This window comes from Lepidochelys kempii, chromosome 1 (assembly GCF_965140265.1).
Source record: "Lepidochelys kempii isolate rLepKem1 chromosome 1, rLepKem1.hap2, whole genome shotgun sequence".
Taxonomy (NCBI): domain Eukaryota; kingdom Metazoa; phylum Chordata; order Testudines; family Cheloniidae; genus Lepidochelys; species Lepidochelys kempii.
The window spans coordinates 258,966,128-258,983,344 of NC_133256.1; the positions used below are offsets into that span (position 1 = coordinate 258,966,128).

At 50.1% G+C, this 17,217-nt stretch overlaps 1 protein-coding gene across 9 annotated transcripts in view; it reads left to right on the top strand.

The window, feature by feature from the left end:
• SGSM3 (small G protein signaling modulator 3) overlaps positions 1-17,217 on the top strand; it is a 94,187-nt gene that overhangs the window by 30,925 nt on the left and 46,045 nt on the right. For 8 of the 9 annotated variants that reach the window (XR_012156549.1, XM_073327084.1, XM_073327073.1 and 5 more), the window contains 12 exons: positions 1,696-1,762; positions 4,032-4,240; positions 4,385-4,492; positions 6,156-6,299; positions 6,773-6,968; positions 7,899-8,044; positions 8,978-9,205; positions 9,961-10,015; positions 14,160-14,287; positions 14,593-14,748; positions 15,977-16,031; positions 16,665-16,714. Coding sequence is in view for 8 of the 9 variants with exons in the window: in XM_073327084.1 (XP_073183185.1) it covers positions 1,696-1,762; positions 4,032-4,240; positions 4,385-4,492; positions 6,156-6,299; positions 6,773-6,968; positions 7,899-8,044; positions 8,978-9,205; positions 9,961-10,015; positions 14,160-14,287; positions 14,593-14,748; positions 15,977-16,031; positions 16,665-16,714 (1,542 nt within the window). In the remaining variant the exon portion in view is untranslated. Of the gene's footprint in view, positions 1-1,695; positions 1,763-4,031; positions 4,241-4,384; positions 4,543-6,155; positions 6,300-6,772; positions 6,969-7,898; positions 8,045-8,977; positions 9,206-9,960; positions 10,016-14,159; positions 14,288-14,592; positions 14,749-15,976; positions 16,032-16,664; positions 16,715-17,217 lie in introns of those variants that run through there. The other variant, XM_073327120.1, reaches the window with a different exon arrangement.

Here is a 17,217-nt window from a genome sequence, read left to right on the forward strand (position 1 = left end):
ACACCCAGAGCCTGAAGAAACCTCTGTGGATCATTTCCCTGCTCTTTTGCAACTCTTGCACATTTGTAAAAGTGGTGGCATTTTACGATACAGAGAAGGCTCTTTTTAACCATCCACCAGTCAGTCATGGGTTCCACAGCCCTGTGTGGACTAATCCATTGTCGGAAAAGCTAAACCAGAGCATGTCACTGTGGGAGGAGTTAAGGGATGAGTGTAGAGCTTTGTAACCCGCCAGTAATGTTTGTTAAAGGCAAGTGAGTCATGGAGCCTGGTGGGATGGGCTTCTGAGCCTGTTTCTCAGAGACTCGTGCAGTGAAAGAGCATGTATATCTGTGGGGCTACCTGTGTGCCTTGTGGGGAGCACACATAGGGACCTTTGTTAGGGGTGCACTGACTGACTGGTGCCAGTCTGTGCTGTGGGGGGATGCAAGAGTGATAGTGTTAGGAGTGCACAATTGAGCAGTTGTTAGGAGTCGGTTGGGTTAGGCTTTGTCTACACATGGGATTAGCCCTGATTTCAGCCTCCAGCATAGCTGCACCTGTGCCAACCCCTGGAGCATGGGTTCCCAAACTGTGGTACGTATACCCCTGGGGGTACATGCAACATCTCAGGGTACGTGGGAGAAATTGTGTAATGGTGGATTTTATTTGTGAATTCTTTTATTTATTGCATTTTCAAAATAGACTACTCAGATGAAGCTTTAAAACTGTGAGGGAATTTGTTATATAAAATACGTTAGTTAATTTACTTCAAGATATACCCATGAGAATACAGAGACATTGACGTACAGAGCCCTCACCTCCAATCACCGTACAGCGTGCGTTCAGTTGCCCAGCAAGCGTCCAGTCTAACTGAGCTCAGAACTTAGGGGGGTTTTTTGGTTGTATACGTCACACTATAACTACAGCTGTATGTAACAGTGAAGTATGGACAGATGGCTAAGGACAGGTAGTGTTAAGAAGAACACACAAAGTATCAGTGATGAGAAGGGTAGGGGCACGCAAGCAGCTGGTAGATCTGGAAGCAGACACACAATAAGAAAAGTTTGGGAACCTCTGCTCTAGAATAAGCAAGGAAAGCTGGTATTTGTGCTGTGGAGCTGAAAGAACCTCTGACTGAAACCAGGACAGGCTCCACCAGCTTAGCCTGCCTACCCCGATGGTTTGCACTGGTACAGTTGCATTGGTGGCTGGAATGTAGACAGGGTCTTGGAGGGGCAGTGGCCCGGGGTGCATACACAGGATAATGAAGGGCTAACTATGTGTTAGAGGAGCACCTACGGGGGGGCTGTGTTAGGGTGCATTCCCAGGAGTTCCCATACACGTGGGGATTGTCTCAGAGTAGTGAGCCAGATCCACTGCCTCTCCCAAGCAGATGGTATGGCTCCTTTCCATAATGAGAAGCCAGGGTAGAGCGATGTGGGTGGGGAGTCAAGGCAGAATCTATTGAAGAGAAGCCAACGCCCTTTCCTCGCTGTGTAGTGAGGCTAGGCTAACATATTTTGCCTGTTGAACAGGGCACTGTGGTTCAGGACGGGGATGAAGGTCTTAGGGTGCATCCCAGGAGCTGGGAGTGCTCCTCCCTTACTGGGGCCCAGGCAGTGACGCAGTCTGGCACTCTAAGCAGGTGCCCCACCTAGTGGCCGAATGATGGAAATCAGTGCTATCTCTACTTTCTCTCTCTCACACCCCCAGAAAGAAGAGTTGGTGGAGCAGCCAGAATTCCGGTACGATGAATTCGGCTTCCGAGTGGATAAGGAAGGTAAGGCTGCCCCCACACTCTTTCTGGGACCATTTTATCCCCATGGCACCTCATGCGATAGGATCTCCCTTCCGCTCTCTGCGATGTCTTCAGTTCCCAGCACTATCCTGACTTCAGATTTTTTTTTAGGGGTGTGCTTTAAAAGTGCTGGCCCTCTTGGAAAGTGATGTCTAAAATGCTGGAGCGCTGGCCCAGCACAGTCTGTGACCCCAGTATAACTTTGCCATCATGAGGCAGGGAAAGTGTGTTTCGCTGGTACATTGTTGCTGCAGGAGGGGGAGGTACAGTTGTTGCAATTCACTGAGCAATATGTGCTGTGGTAAGTAGCACTATAGCTTTTCAACAGTGCAATGCAGAGCACTTACAGTGAAACCCAATGACCTTTCAGACCTTCTATCAAAGCACCTCTGGTTTCCATCCCAAGGTGGGCAACTGTGATAGGTTATTCTACCCATCCAGGTGATGGGAAATCCCTTGGCAGCTTCGCCAAGGGTGCCTGAGTAGGGACAGGTTTCAGAGTAACAGCCGTGTTAGTCTGTATTCGCAAAAAGAAAAGGAGTACTTGTGGCACCTTAGAGACTAACCAATTTATTTGAGCATAAGCTTTCGTGAGCTACAGCTCACTTCATCGGATGCATAAGCTTTCGTTAGCTACAGCATGCATCTGATGAAGTGAGCTGTAGCTCACGAAAGCTTATGCTCAAATAAATTGGTTAGTCTCTAAGGTGCCACAAGTACTCCTTTTCTTTTTGAGTAGGGACAGAACCAGCAACCTGCTTCAGCTGCACACCTTGCAGGAACGGAGGACCAATCAGAAAGGGGTTAAAATGGCTGGAGAACCCATGCAGCTGGGCATTAATTATGGAGGCAGCTGCCATGGCTAAAGAGGAGGAAAAGAAATGGAGTGGCTGGCAATGGGAAGATTCCTGGTCGCCATCTGAGGAGATGTCACATTGCATTGCTGTACCCTGGAAAGGGGAAAACTAATTTGAACAAGATTGGCCCCCTGGAAAGGGCAGGAGGAGGCTGTGTTTTCTATGTCAGTGGTTCTCAACCTTTCCAGACTACTGTGCCCCTTTCAGGAGTCAGATTTTTTCTTGTGTACCCCAAGTTTCACCTCACTTAAAAATTACTTGCTTACAAAATCAAACATAAAAATACAAAGGTATCACAGTCACACTAGTACTGACAAATTGCTGACTTTCTCATTTTTACCATATAATTATAAAATAAATCAACTGGAATATAAATATTGTACTCACATTTCAGTATATAGTATACAGAGCAATATAAACAAGTCGTATGAAATTTTTGTTTGTACTGACTTCACTGGTGCCTTTTATGTAGCCTGTTGTAAAACTAGGCAAATATCTAGATAAGTTGATATACCCCTTGGAAAACCTCTACGTACCTCCAGGGGTATGTGTATCTCTGGTTGAGAACCACTGCTCTACGTGCATGTGTGTATGTGTACTGAGCACTGGGGGAAGCACCCCAGGGACAGTGACACAGGTAGAGGTGTATGGCAAAGGGAGTGCCTGTTCCTCTACAGCATATTATAGATTCATGGATATAAATGCCATTCTGGTCATCTAACACCTCCTGCATAGTACAGGCCACAGAACCGCACCCCTGCAATTCCTGCTTCAAGCTCCTGTCCTGTGGCTGAGCCAAAACATATATTTTAGAAAGCCAGTCTTGAGTGAAGAATGCCAATAACAGTGAATGCCCGACTTCCCTTATTAAGTTTCTTCAATGGTTAATTAACCTCACTGTTAAAATTTTGCACCTTATTTCTAGCCTGAACTTACCTGGCTTCAGCTTCCAGTCATTGGATCTCGCTATGCCTTTGTCTATTAGATTAAAGAGCCTTATTAAATACAAAGTTACAAAATCCAGTGGGACAGCCGCTGCCAGGCTCTCATTTAACTTTGATGACCCAGTGTTTGGCTGGCTCATGTTTTGAATAGGCACATATGAGTCCCAGCCTTCTCTATCTTGGGGTTTCAGTGTGGTTTGCTTGTGACCACACAAGCGGTGCTGGGTGGCGAGTGCAGTTTGAATCCAGGCTGTCACTGCTGTGATGCAGGGCACATGCATCTGAATCCCTAGCACCGCCACCAGTGCACAGGCTCAGATATTTTTCTCTGGCTTTTTCAGCTACAGAAGACAGATCTCTCCGTTTCTGTCTGTCACTGGTCCCCGCCTAGTCCCTTTCTTTCTTGTCTGTTTCTTTGCCTTCTCTGCCTTCCCCTGTCTCCTGATGCAGATGGCGCTGAGCCGAACTCCAGCAAGCTGCTAGGGATTCCGCTGACAGAGGAGCCACAGCAGAGGCTGAAGTGGCAGGCCCACCTGGAATTCACGCACAACCATGACGTGGGGGACCTCACCTGGGACAAAATCGAGGTCACACTGCCAGGTTCGGACAAGCTGCGCTCACTGGTACTGGCTGGCATACCACACAGCATGAGGCCTCAGGTGAGGTGCTGAGGCACAGTCACGAGAAGGGGAAGCAGGGAGTATGAAATGAGAGACCAGTTCCTGTTGGTTTCACTTCTCGGTTTGTTGTGGTTGCGTTTTGACCGCTCTTCACCCTTTCTTTTCATGTCCCCAATTCTCCAGCTGTGGATGCGTCTCTCTGGGGCCCTGCAGAAGAAGAGGAATTCGGAGATGTCCTACCGAGACATTGTGAAAAACAGCTCCAATGATGAAACTATCTCTGCCAAACAGGTCGGGAGCCTGCCTGATGCCCACGCTCCAGTGCTTGGGGTGGAAACATGGTGATCTGTTGTACTGGGGGGATGACGAATTTGCTTAATGCCTGCAGGGACAGATGAGGGGGGAGGAGAGGTTGGACTATGCTACTCGTTAATTTTTCTCATCCTTTATTAGGAAGGTAGTTTGAGGGGCTCAATTCGCCTTCCCAAGAGGGGAGGGGAAAAGATTTAGTCAGCACCCACACTGTCCTCAGGCTGTGATGGTTTCTGTGTACATTGGGCAGACAGCTCTGCTGTGAATATATGTATGTGAATCATGCCTAGATACAAACACTGACCAAGATACTAAAGAGTAGGGCCCTACTACTACAAATTCATGGCTATGAAAAATGCGTCAGGGACCGTGAAATCCGGTCTTTTTTGTGCTTTTACCCTATACTATACATATTTCACATGGGAGACCAGCGTTTCTCAAGTTGGGGGTCCTGACCCAAAAAGGAGTTGCAGGATGGTCACAAAGTTATTTTAGGGGGGTTGTGACATTGCCACTCTTACTTCTGCACTGCCTAGAGAGCTGGGCAGCTGGAGCGCAGCGGCGGTAGGACGGGCGTCCAGCTCTGAAGGCAGCACTGCCAGCAGCAGCAGCGCAGAAGTAATGGTAGCAATACCGCAACCCCCCTACAATAACTTTGAGACCCCCACCCCCAACTCCTTTTTGGGTCAGGATCCCTATAATTACAACACCCTGAAATTTCAGATTTAAATATCTGAAATCATGAAATTTACGATTTTTAAAATCCTATGACTGTGAAATGGACAAAATGGACCATGAAGTTGGTAGGGCCCTACTAAGGAGGGAAGGGAACCCTGGGACTGAAATACCCACAGCAGGTGCATGCCCTATTCAAGTGGCAGCAGCTGTCTCCCAGGGTTTTGTCTTTCCTCCTGAATCCTGAGGGCTCAAGGTGCCAGCAAGGCTGGGACAGGGAATTTCCTCCCTTCCCTTCCCTCCCCTCCCCTCTTTTCTGTAATACTGTTATAGCCAAACTCTATCTCTGCCCCAAACTCGCCAAGCTCCTGGGGTAACAAACCAAAATCATTTGACAGAGGGAGGGACTGAACGGTTCAGGGGATTTGGCCTGTGATATGGAGCCTTTATACTCACAATCGCCAACTGCAGTCAAGCCCAGGCTCTTGCTGTCTGATCGTGGTTTGGTGGCCTGCCTGAAATGGGCGGGGTGGGGTGTCTTCACTCCAGATCCCGGTGGATAAATGTCCACTTTGCAAACCCCAGCAGCACAGACTGTACTAATTGGCCACCTTGCTGCCATTCTCAGGGGTGACACCAAGAACCGAATGGGTCAAGGAGTATGAAGTCCCCTCTTGTCCCTCAGGTCAGTCCCTCCGAGGCAGAGTTTAGGTACCTTGGCGAGTGTGTCTGAGAAGTTGCTCTGTCCCTGGCTAAGCTGTCGTGGGGGTAAACAGAGGCCTTCAGGTTCCAGATGGTGCCAGTCCAGGACCTTGCACTGGCACCAAATGTATTTTAAAAGGGTGTGGGGAAGGCAAGGGAGTGTGTGGCCAGGGCAGGGCATCAGGGAGGCCAAGGGAGCAGGAGGCTGTTAAGCAGATTATATGATCTGAGTCTGAAGCAATTGTTTGTGACGGGTGCTTGCCAGATCGAGAAGGACCTGCTCCGCACCATGCCCAGCAATGCCTGCTTCTCCAACATGAACAGCATCGGGGTGCCACGACTGCGCAGGATACTCCGGGGACTAGCCTGGCTTTACCCAGAGATTGGATACTGCCAAGGCACCGGCATGGTAATTTCACTTGCCCCTGCTTTGTGTTACTTCATTAGGGATCATTCTTTCCGCAGTAGGTGAGTCAGAGCAGCTGATTTCAGCCAGCTTCAGTGCAGCTGGGCACCATGCGAACCAAATTAGGTCAGGGGAACAGACCAAATGGAGCCATTTCTCGGGGCAGGAGAAATGGAAGGAGTAATTCTGCACACGGACGAAACTAATCTGTTTGTGGAGGGAGAGTGATATTGTTTGTTTGATTGACATGAGACTTGGCTGATGTGACTGAAATAGCAAAGAATCTCTTCGGGTGGAGTGTAAAAGAAATTCCACCAATGGGAGAAAGCAAAGCAAAGCTTCTGGGTGTGGAAATGAGGGATGTTTCCATCTCCTAAACTCTAGACTTTGTCCAGGTTCCATTCCACCTAAGCACTAGTGAATGTCCCATTTAGTGCAGGCTTGGAATGAACATCTCTGTTTCCCCTTCTCACTAGGTGGCGGCTTCCCTGCTGCTCTTCTTGGAGGAGGAAGATGCCTTCTGGATGATGTGCGCCATCATCGAGGACTTGGTACCTGCCTCCTACTTCAGCACCACGCTGATGGGAGTGCAAACCGACCAGCGTGTCCTACGCCACCTCATCGTGCAGTACCTTCCACGGCTGGACAAGCTCCTGCAAGAGCATGACATTGGTAAAGGTGCCCCTAAGGCCATTGAATCTTTTGACCCAGGGTGCTGCTTTCAGCCTGCAGGCATGACCCAGGCTCATGCGTATGTACGTGCATGCGTGTGTGTGCAGATTAGCGAGCCCTATGTACTGCACAGCACCTTAAACTGAAATGATATGGTAGGAACCCCTCAATTGTGAGGCTACTCCCACAGTACCCCTCTCCAGCTGAATACACTCAATAAAGTGTCCCTTGGTTCACATGGCAGTGATGAAGTCAGTGTATTCCTGTTACTCCATACTCTGTTTAATATGCTGCAGGGCTTGATGATGCAGAGCTACAGCATTGTGGTTGTGTTTTGGGGAGAAGCTGTAGGTTTCAGGGTTGGACTCAACTTACCGGAGGGCTTTTCTCACCCAAGGATGCCTGGGAGTCTTGTGTTTGCGGTTTTTTGACAACCAGGAGGTCATGGAGGCTTTGGCACTGGGACAGGGGGAGATGCATCTCTCCCTCTCTCCTGTTTGGGGGACACAGGGAATGGGGAGTGACAAACTTTTGAGGAGGGGGAGTTTTGAATTCCTGGTGTGTGGCTGTGGCTGTACGTACGTGCGCACAATGTCCCATGTGGTTTTGGATGTTCTGATTGAGACTTGTTTAAAGGGGGCACTGTCCTATCTTAGGTCCCAAGAAGATGACCTTATTCCTATGACTGTTTTATTTTACTAAACACAACGCATGTGAGCCTCTCCCCACCCCTCCCCCCGGAGCTGTTCATGCTCTGACTGATGTCAACAGAGTTGTCCTCCTTTATCGTCACGGTACCTGGAGAACCCCCTGGGAATGAGGAGTAGTTGAGGGTGTCCCTTTTGGGCTGGGAGAGCGGTTCTGTGCAGGCTCTCTTCCTCTGTGGTCACCCGATCACCTGTCTCTCTCTTTCTGTCTCTTCATACACAGAGCTGTCCCTGATCACCCTGCACTGGTTCCTCACGTGCTTCGCTAGCGTTGTGCATATCAAACTGCTGCTGCGCATCTGGGACCTCTTCTTCTACCAGGGTTCGCTAGTGCTCTTCCAGGTCACCTTGGGCATGCTCAGTATGAAGGTAACAACCACCTCCTGTGCCCTGATTTCTAGCAGCCTGGCTTTCTCTTCAGGAAGGAGGAAGAAAGAGGATTCTAGGGGTGGGGACCTCCTGTACCCACTGGTTGTACATGGTTCAGGAGTTTACTTTGCAGGGGAGCGAGAGCCGCCATCTTGATTTCCTCAGAATCTGGGGATGTGAAGAGTGTCCTGGCAGAAGGTCAGTCAGCAATCCATTGTTTGAGATTTGGGAGACTCAGTCAAGAAGATGGCTTCCCGTTCCTGCTCTTTTTCCCCTCACCTCCACTCCGCATGTCTCACCATCACCCTCCCTCATTTGCTACACCCCTCTGACTCCTGAGCCGAGAGTAACACAGACTGGAGACTTGTCCTGCCCTCCCTGGCTCTGGAGAGCTCTTTGTTTTTTACTACCTGTGGATGGGGATGTAAAACCAAGGTGCTGACCATTTGGGGATGATAAAAGATCCTTTGGTGCTGTTCGCACAAGTCCGAGGGTGTGAGCCCTGTTGTCCTGGCCACATTTAATTTGGGTGATTACATTTGGCCACCCTAAACTTTCTCCAATTCAGGGGAAGTTATCCTGTGACTCACTTGTATAGTATTGCTGGTGCAGGATGGCGATTGTGCAGCACCCTGAGGTGGCTGCATTTCCGTGGTGGATGAAGTGATTTCTGGATATGTCTCTGGTATAATGTGCTGTGGGATTCTTTGGTATGAAAGCGCTAGAGCAGTGTGAGATGCTGCTGCTATCTCCTGACCAAGCAGCTTGGACTTTTTCTTACTGAAACTTTAAAGAAGAAATCTAGTTGCTCCTGAGGTAAATTTTGGGCCTAGACTGCATTCTGAGGTGTAAGCAGGGCTTTTAGCAGTCCTAGTGAGTGTCACTGACATGCTCAGCATATTACGTATGTGTGGGTTCTCCCCATTCCCGCAGGAAGATGAGCTAATCCAGTCGGAGAATTCTGCCTCCATCTTCAACACTCTCTCGGACATCCCGTCTCAGATCGAGGACGCGGAGGTGCTGCTGCGGGAGGCCATGCGCGTCGCTGGCTCACTGACAGACATGGCGGTGGAGACCCAGCGCCGCAAGCACTTGGCTTACCTCATCGCTGACCAAGGGCAGCTACTCAACCCCAGCGCCGCTGTCAATAATCTATCCAAGGTGAGTGCACAGAGCCCTGCCCATCTGGGCTGTTAGGGACTGCAGATCCCCTTCATGACACTGCCTTCTGGGCTAGCTGGTCATTCACCCTTATAACACTCTGTTAGCATGAGGCCACCCTGCCTTAGCAGGCTTTGGCTCCATGATAAACTTCCCTTCTCTCAGCTCCCCAGTGAGGGGGAGTGAGTGCTAGGACTGTGGTGGGAGTTGACCACATGTACTGTTCTCACTACCGGGAGACCATGCTGTCAGACCTCCCACAGCCACCAGACCTCCCACACCTGCCACAGCCAGCCCACATGCGAGGGATCGCGGCAGCCAGCTAAGCGCTAAACACTGCCTTTCACTGTCTTCATGGAATGAATTAATTTTATGTTGCAATAGATCCATGGGTCATCTCCTGTTCTCCCCCTCACCAGTCAGTGCTTGGCTGTTCTTGTGCTTTGTCCAGTCCTGTTCTGAGTGCCCCTGATGGTGCTCATCCACTCCCAGTTTAATCCACAGCCTGATAGACCCCACTGTCAAAAATCATTCCTGCTGGTCCTCTTGCTCAGAGTGGTTTGGTTACTGCCCATTCTGTCTGGGACCACTCCAAACAGTTCCCCTCTCTCTTTGTGGTGTATACCCCTCAGAGACTTGCTGACAGTCGCTGTGTCCTCTTGCCCTACTCTAGCCCCTTTATGCCAATCTATACATGTTTAGTTCTTCTAATTTCTCTTCACGAGTCCACTCTGTCTCACTCTTCCCCCCTTCAGATTGTGCGGCGCAGGACCCAGCGCAGGAAATCTGGCATTACCTCATTGCTTTTCGGTGAGGACAAGTGTGTTCCTTGCATGTTGTGATGGTGCTGTCAGGATGGAGGGTGAAAGAATAGTCTGGAGGCAGAGGAATGCTTGGGCATGGGGAAATGGAGTGGGTGAACATTCCTTCAGCAACAAGAGAAAGTAAGACAAGGGAAGAGATTGAATGAGGAGGAGAGAAGGGAGTTTGAACTTGCTGAGTTTGCACTCCCCAAAACTGAGGGAAGAAGCAGACTTTTCCTGATAGCCACAGGAGGTAGCGTGCTTTGCTCTTTAGCCCTTAATCTTCTTGCTGCAGGTCCAGCCACCCCCAAAATATGAAGCCATTTAGGACAGGAATGTCCAAAGTCCCTCTTTTACTTCTGGGGGAATTCTGCACCACTGCGCATGTGCAAAATTTATGTCCCCTGCAGATTTCTTTGCTTCCCCACAGAAAAATGACTTTTTCATTTTTTGGCACAGAATGTCCTCAGGACTATCCTTTGGAGACTTAAAATGCAACCCATGACTATCCATAGCCCCTACCCTCATCCATGATCTCTACTCTGAACACTTTCACATTTTAATTTTCATTGTGGGTGAGCTCACCCAACATGTAACATCAAGAAAACCACTGGCACAAGCAAAGAGTAACATTATGCATGCATTTAAAAATACATACCTTATGGAGTAGCAGAAGCTGACTTCCCGCATAAGAAATAGATCCTCCAGAAAGTACCATATCTTATCCCAGGGCAGATTTTTGGGTGGGGGGAAGTTTGGTAAAAATTAGGAATGGTGTTTTTAGGGCCAAAACATTTCCCCCTGTCATTAATTTCTTGAAAGTTTTCCTGACTTTTCTCCTGGCTCATCATGGCCTGGTTGTGAAACTCTGAACTCGTGTGGTGTTGGCCTTGCTGCGGAGAGTGCCTTCAGTATTTTCTGTCAGGTTAATGGGGAACTACAAGCTTATATACTATTGCATTTAAAAAAAAAATACAGTGAAGGATGTTAGGTTTGCAAAGTCAAGCACTCACTGGTTAGGAAATGGCAGAATGAATGTTACTTGTGCAACTTAAATCTGGCCCCCTTGTGCATATGGATTATGATACAGTCTTGAATTACAGGATCACGTACAATTATCACAAGACCCTGCCTTATTCAGAGCACGGATTTCACAGAATTATTCATGTAGCTGTAGGTCCCAGTTCAAGCTCTACTGCAATCCACAAAACTCCTACCCAACTCCATGGGCGCCCAAACTCAGGCAATGTTTACATTTTCAGAATAAAAGTTCCCTTGGTGCCTAAGTTCCTTTCTCTGCGTGTGTGTGCTGCTGCCTCCCGCTAGGCATCCGGACACACATCCTGTGCCTCAGCCCCAGAGCGATTCACAAACCAGGGGGGATAGGCATTCTGGCACTTCAGTCGTGTGCAGGGCCCAATCCAGTAGGCGTGCTCAGAGGCTGCCTACCAGATCAGGTCCCATTCAAAATAAAGGAGGAGCCTGGTGATGGTGGTACCAGTGCCCACCTTATAACTTACAGAGCAGTGGTTAGAGCACTCGCCTGGGAGGTGGGAGACCCAGGTCCAGAGAGAGGATTTGAACAGGTGCCTCCTACTTCTCAGGAGAGCTCTTTAACCACTGAGCTAAGGGACATTCTGATGTAGGCTCTCTCCATCTCTCCTGCTGAAGCTCTTCTGGTTTGGAAAACTAATGAAAGAGTGGCTGGAGCAGGGAGCCTGGCCCCTCAGTCTCCCATCTCCCAGGTGGGTGCCCTGATCACTGGACTCTCCCTCTCTCTCTCAAGGCTGTTTAAGTATTTATGCATCACTTCCTCCTCCTCAGGGGCAGGGTTTAGCACACACCTTTCTTGTTGGCATCACCCATTGCCTAGCTTGGGTGGCTTCCCACTGCACGTGCTGGTTTGTGTGGATCGCATTCTTCAGTGCCTATCTGTCTCCATTGATGGTGTAGGCAGCCCAGGTGCTTGGCTTGGTGGGTCACAGTGCTGTTCCTGTGATTTTTTTCTAGCACGTAAAAGTTAGACGCCGTAATGCTTAGCATCGCAATGCCTACGGCCCTTCGTGGATCCCACCCTAAGTGACTTGCCCAGCATCACATAGGAACTCTGCGGTACAGGCAAGGAGAGAATCCAATTCCCCAGAGCAGTATTTAAACTGCCTAAACCACAAGTCTTTTCCTGCAGTTCCCCACCTCATTCACTACACACTTTTCAACAACCTCAACAAATGAGGCAGGGAACCGACAGATAACAGCCTCCTTTCACTACACAATCCTGATTAATTTCCTGAGCACTGTGTCCATTCAGTGCACTGAATGGAGCAGAGGTCTTGTGGAAATAAGAGTAGTGATCATGAGATTAAAGGCTGAATCATGGTGCATATGCACAAGGGGGCCGAATTAAGATTGCACAGGAAACCTTAATTCTGGCATTTCCTATCTTGAGTGCTTGATTTTACAAACTTAACTTTCTTTTAATGTAATTTTTTTGTATGTAATTTTCTATGTTTTTTTAAAAAAGTAAACTGAAAAACCAGAAATTTTATCTCGTGAAACCATATTGGCACCCACATGGTTCTTCAGCTGTGTTAGAATCTTTTGATTCACCAGACAGACCCCGTCACTTGAGCTAACAGTACCTTATAGCAGTAGTAGGCTGTTATCCTCTGAGTGGAGCAGCACTAAAGGTGCATATTTGCCAGTGGGTTTCACAGCCGTTTTCTGACAGCAGAGAAATGTTGAGACTCAGGACTCCTGGATTCTATTCCAAGTTCTAGGATGAGTGTAATCTAGTGGTTACAGACCCTTCTGCCGCAGTCACGGTTCCCTTCCCCCACACCCAGTTCCTAGTACCAGTCTCATCACCCACAAGTCCAGCTCCTCTCTCCTTTGCGCTCCAGTCAGGCTGCACCCTTCTCCTTGCTGCCTGGTTGCCACCAGGGGGAGCATTGAGACACAGGACAGACAGGCTCCCTGCTTTTGGTTCCTGTGCTTAGTGCCATGGTGGCATCCCAGTGATAGGAGCATGCTCAGTGAAGAGAGATTCTTCGGAGAATTTAGCTACCAAATTCTAACACGTCTCAGCTGAGCATGTGTGAACTGAGACTTTCAGAGGCCAAATTTGAGCAGATTTTCATGAGGACGGCAAGAGACTCATCCTTGGTACCAGGACAACACCCAGCCAAATTTCAAATCCCTGCTCCAGAGCAGGGAGGTACCTCAGCTTCTCGACAAAATGGTGGTATGAGGTTTTTTTTAACATGGACAAAATGTATTTTCCCATGTCTTGTTCTCAGAAATGGTTACACCATTTTTGCTGAAATTTCGCCAAAAAAATCAACCCGAGGTGGACCCACGGCATGGAAAATTTCAGCCTGATTGAACAGTTAAAGTTTAGCAAAGTTATAGGCAACTGAAAACAAGGTTGTGTGACACTCCCATTATAGGACCCTACTATAGGCCCTGCTACCTGCACTGCCAATAATATAGGGCCTTTGGTGGGGTGTGTATATGCCTCACGTTAAGGCAGGCAGGGAAATGATTAACGAGAGCTCATTTAGGGCCTGCTCCTGCTCCCTTGGAGTCAGTGGGAGTATTAACAGTGACGTGGATGGGAGCAGGGCCAGATCCTTCATGCAGGGGGATAAGGCAGTGGGAGGGCCCTGAGGGGCAGAGGAAGTGCACACACTCCCCATCTTTTCCCTGCCCAGGAAGTGCGCAGGCAGAGAGGGGGAGATGAGCAACTGGCTCTCTTCAGATGGGGTCAGACAGCTTACGAGCGTCTGTGTCAGCTGAGAACTGTTGTTTTCTCATGGCTCCTACTGGCCTCCCCTTTATTGGCATGGGGAGAAGGAGGCTGAATCCAGCCCCAGTCCTGGTCCCCTGTGTACTTGGCATAAAGGTGCCTGGGCCTTAGGGTGACAGGATGCAGTATTTTGTTTCTCTCCCTCCCCTCATATCGCCCCCTTTTCCTGTTAGCCATGAGCGGGGCCCAGATGTTCAGGTGGGGCCAGAGCAATGGTTACACTCTGACCAGAGGGAGCAGTCGTAATTGTCTCTTCTCAGGCTGAGGGAGGGGACAGCCACCTTTTTTCCCAGCATGGGATTGGGGGTTTCCTTTCTCTTCACCCCCGTGTGTCCCGCAATCCCAGGTGAGGATGATTTAGAGGCACTGAAGGCCAAGAACATCAAGCAGACGGAGCTGGTGGCTGACCTTCGTGAGGCGATCCTGCAGGTGGCACGGCACTTCCAGTGCGTGGATCCAAAGAACTGCAGCATTGTGAGTGGGGGCGCACTGTACAAGGCTAAACCTGGGTCCCTCGTGCTGCAGGGCCAAGGCCGGGTCCCCCTACCCCAGCCCTGGAGGAGCTGCCGGACTGCAAGGAGATCCGCCATGGGCAGGATCTGTGTTGCACGTTGCCTGTCCCAGGTGGAGGGAAGGGAGCCATGCTTGATCCTGGAGCTAGCAGAGCTAATCTATCCACCGGGGGGGAGCAGAGAGCGGTACTAAACACTGGGGAGCACCCCAGTACTTCTAGTAACCTTCTTACTGCTCCTCTGTGCTTCTCTTCTGCACAAACTCAGGACCTGACTCCGGATTACACCATGGAGAGCCACCAGCGGGACCATGAAAACTATGTGGCATGTTCCCAGCACCGTCGGCGCCGAGCCAAGGCACTGCTGGACTTCGAGCGCCATGACGATGACGAGTTAGGCTTCCGCAAGAACGACATCATCACAGTACGAGGGCTGGGTGGGGGCAGAATCCCGCGGCGTGATACACCCTCTCTGCCCCCTTTCAGAGAGGGGCGTGTTACAGGCACCCACCTCGAGCCACCACATAGGGCAAGTGTTTCGTCCCCCTTATAGCCTCGTCCCTGGGGAGTCGGGCTGAGGTGTCCCTCCCAGCGCCCTATGCTGGGTTGCCGGTTATGGAGTCTGTGGTTGGGGGTTCTGGCTGATCCAGGCGGGACACAGAATTCCTTTGGGGATGCTTGCCACCTCCTGCTGGAACTGGTTAGGGGATCACCCTGGCTATCAGAAAGCCCCCACGCCCCCAGAGCGAAAGGCAGATAAGATTTGAACTCAGATCACAGTTAACTCAGTGCTCTGTGCCACCAGAGCACTGGGCCAGCCCAGCCTCATCTACGGGCACCCAATAGTGTGGAAACCTTGGCACCACCTCTTTACATCCCAGGGTGGGCACGAGAGGGAGGAAAGGGAAACCCGCTGCCCATCAAAGAGCAAGAAGCTACTGCTCTGAATAGCTGTCAGATGTGGGGTGTGTTGTGTTGGCAGCATTGTCCTGCACCCGCATGGCGAGTAGAACTAGCCTTTTACCCCCAAGTAGTGTGGGGCCAACAGAACCACCAATGGGGAAGAAAAAGGGAGGAGGGTTTTGGCACAATGGCTGATCATCATTTAACTCCTCTTCTCCCACCCTCAGGAACTCCTGCCTCTTGCCCAGGGTGCCTGCATAACCCATGCTAACCCAGAGCGGCCCTTTATCCCCATCGAGTGGCTGAACCACGTAAAGAGACTGCTACAGCCGCTGAGCTAGTGGACTTGGTCCTGTAGCTCCTATGGGAGAGGCTTATGCTTTTAGATTCAGGGGTCCCAGGTTCAGTCCCCACAAAGAACCTGACTCCGTGTTTTGTTACTCCTGTCTCTGGTGTCTGGGAAGTACCTACCTCTAGTGATGGTTGGTGACTTGAATTTCAGTCAGTCAGTCCCCATGTCTACCTCTGATGGTTGAGAAGAAAGTGATTCCTTACCCACGTGCACATGCTCACTCTCTTTGAGGTGATACTGTTTCCATGGCAATGCATCTCCCTGTCCTGGGTGGGATGTGTGGAGAGGGAAAGCCTGACGCCAGCCCTGTTTTGCCTCCTTGCTCCCATTCCATGGCCCTTGTGAGTCAGTGTTTGTCTCACTCTCAAATTGCCATCTCTCCTCTTTGTTCTTTCAGATCATATCCCAAAAGGACGAGCACTGTTGGGTGGGGGAACTGAATGGACTGAGAGGTGAGAACAGACAAGGCTGGTGGGGGAGGGGAGGCTGAGGGAAAGCTGTGGAGAGGAGGAGTGCAATTGCTAATGTTACAGAGATGCTGCTGCCCTCAACAATGGCTCTGGCATCTGTGCCCGCCCTGTCTCAGGGAGCGTGTGGGTTTGCCTTTCGTTTGAGTTTCTGCCCTTATAGCCAAAGGCTCAGCTGAGCCCCATTGGGGAGCTGCCTGGGAATGCACATCCCATCCCTGTGCATGGCTAGGAGGAGAGAGGGGTGTGGAGGTGGGGTGGGGCTGCAGCTCCTTGCTAGGCATGCTCATTATTCCCAGAAGATGCAGCAGCTGAGGTGCACTTTCACAGTCAGGGTGAGGACGGGTAGGGGGCTGCTCTGGAGCATGGGAGCTGGCGCTGTCTGCAGTGCTTGTAGGGAGAATGCCCTTCGATGACATTAGGCTCGCAGCTGTTTGGATTTCCTGACATACACTGAGAAGCTCCAGTGCTGCTTGTTTTCTTCCCCAGGCTGGGCCCATAGGGACACACCTCTCTTCTCCTCCCTCCCCCAGGATCTGCAGCCAGTCTGGGTTTTCATTCATGTCCATGTGAGGGTTTCCCGATGTCTCAGGCTCACCCTTTGTCTCCTCTTTGTAGGTTGGTTTCCTGCAAAATTTGTGGAGGTCTTGGATGAACGGAGCAAAGAGGTAAAAATTCCTGTATTTTGTAGGTCACCTTGCAAACCCCACTGTCCTTCTTACCAAAACCCATGCGTGTCTTCCCTGCTGCCATCACTCCTTCTGGCTATCCGTGTTTATATGCCACTTTTTCTCCACCCCGCTGTCAGGGCATAGCGTAATAGTGTGGCCAGATGGTGATAGTTTCCTTGGGCATTTGCCAAATGTTTGCCCACAGGATGGTCAGAGATGCAGATTCACAGGGTGGGATGGGAGGGAGTCTTGTGCAGTGACTGAGGTCCCTACAACCACAGTCTGGCTCAAGGAGAGCCCAAGAAGTGACATCCTGCAAATGTTGCAAAATATGAATCTTTCTGTAGCCCCACACACCCCAGAATCTGTGCTTCACAGCCGTGAATGAATGAGACACACACACCCTGTGATGGCCCTGTGAGATTGGGAAGTCTCTTATCCTTCCCCATTACAGATCATAGAATAGAATATCAGGGTTGGAAGGGACCTCAGGAGGTCAT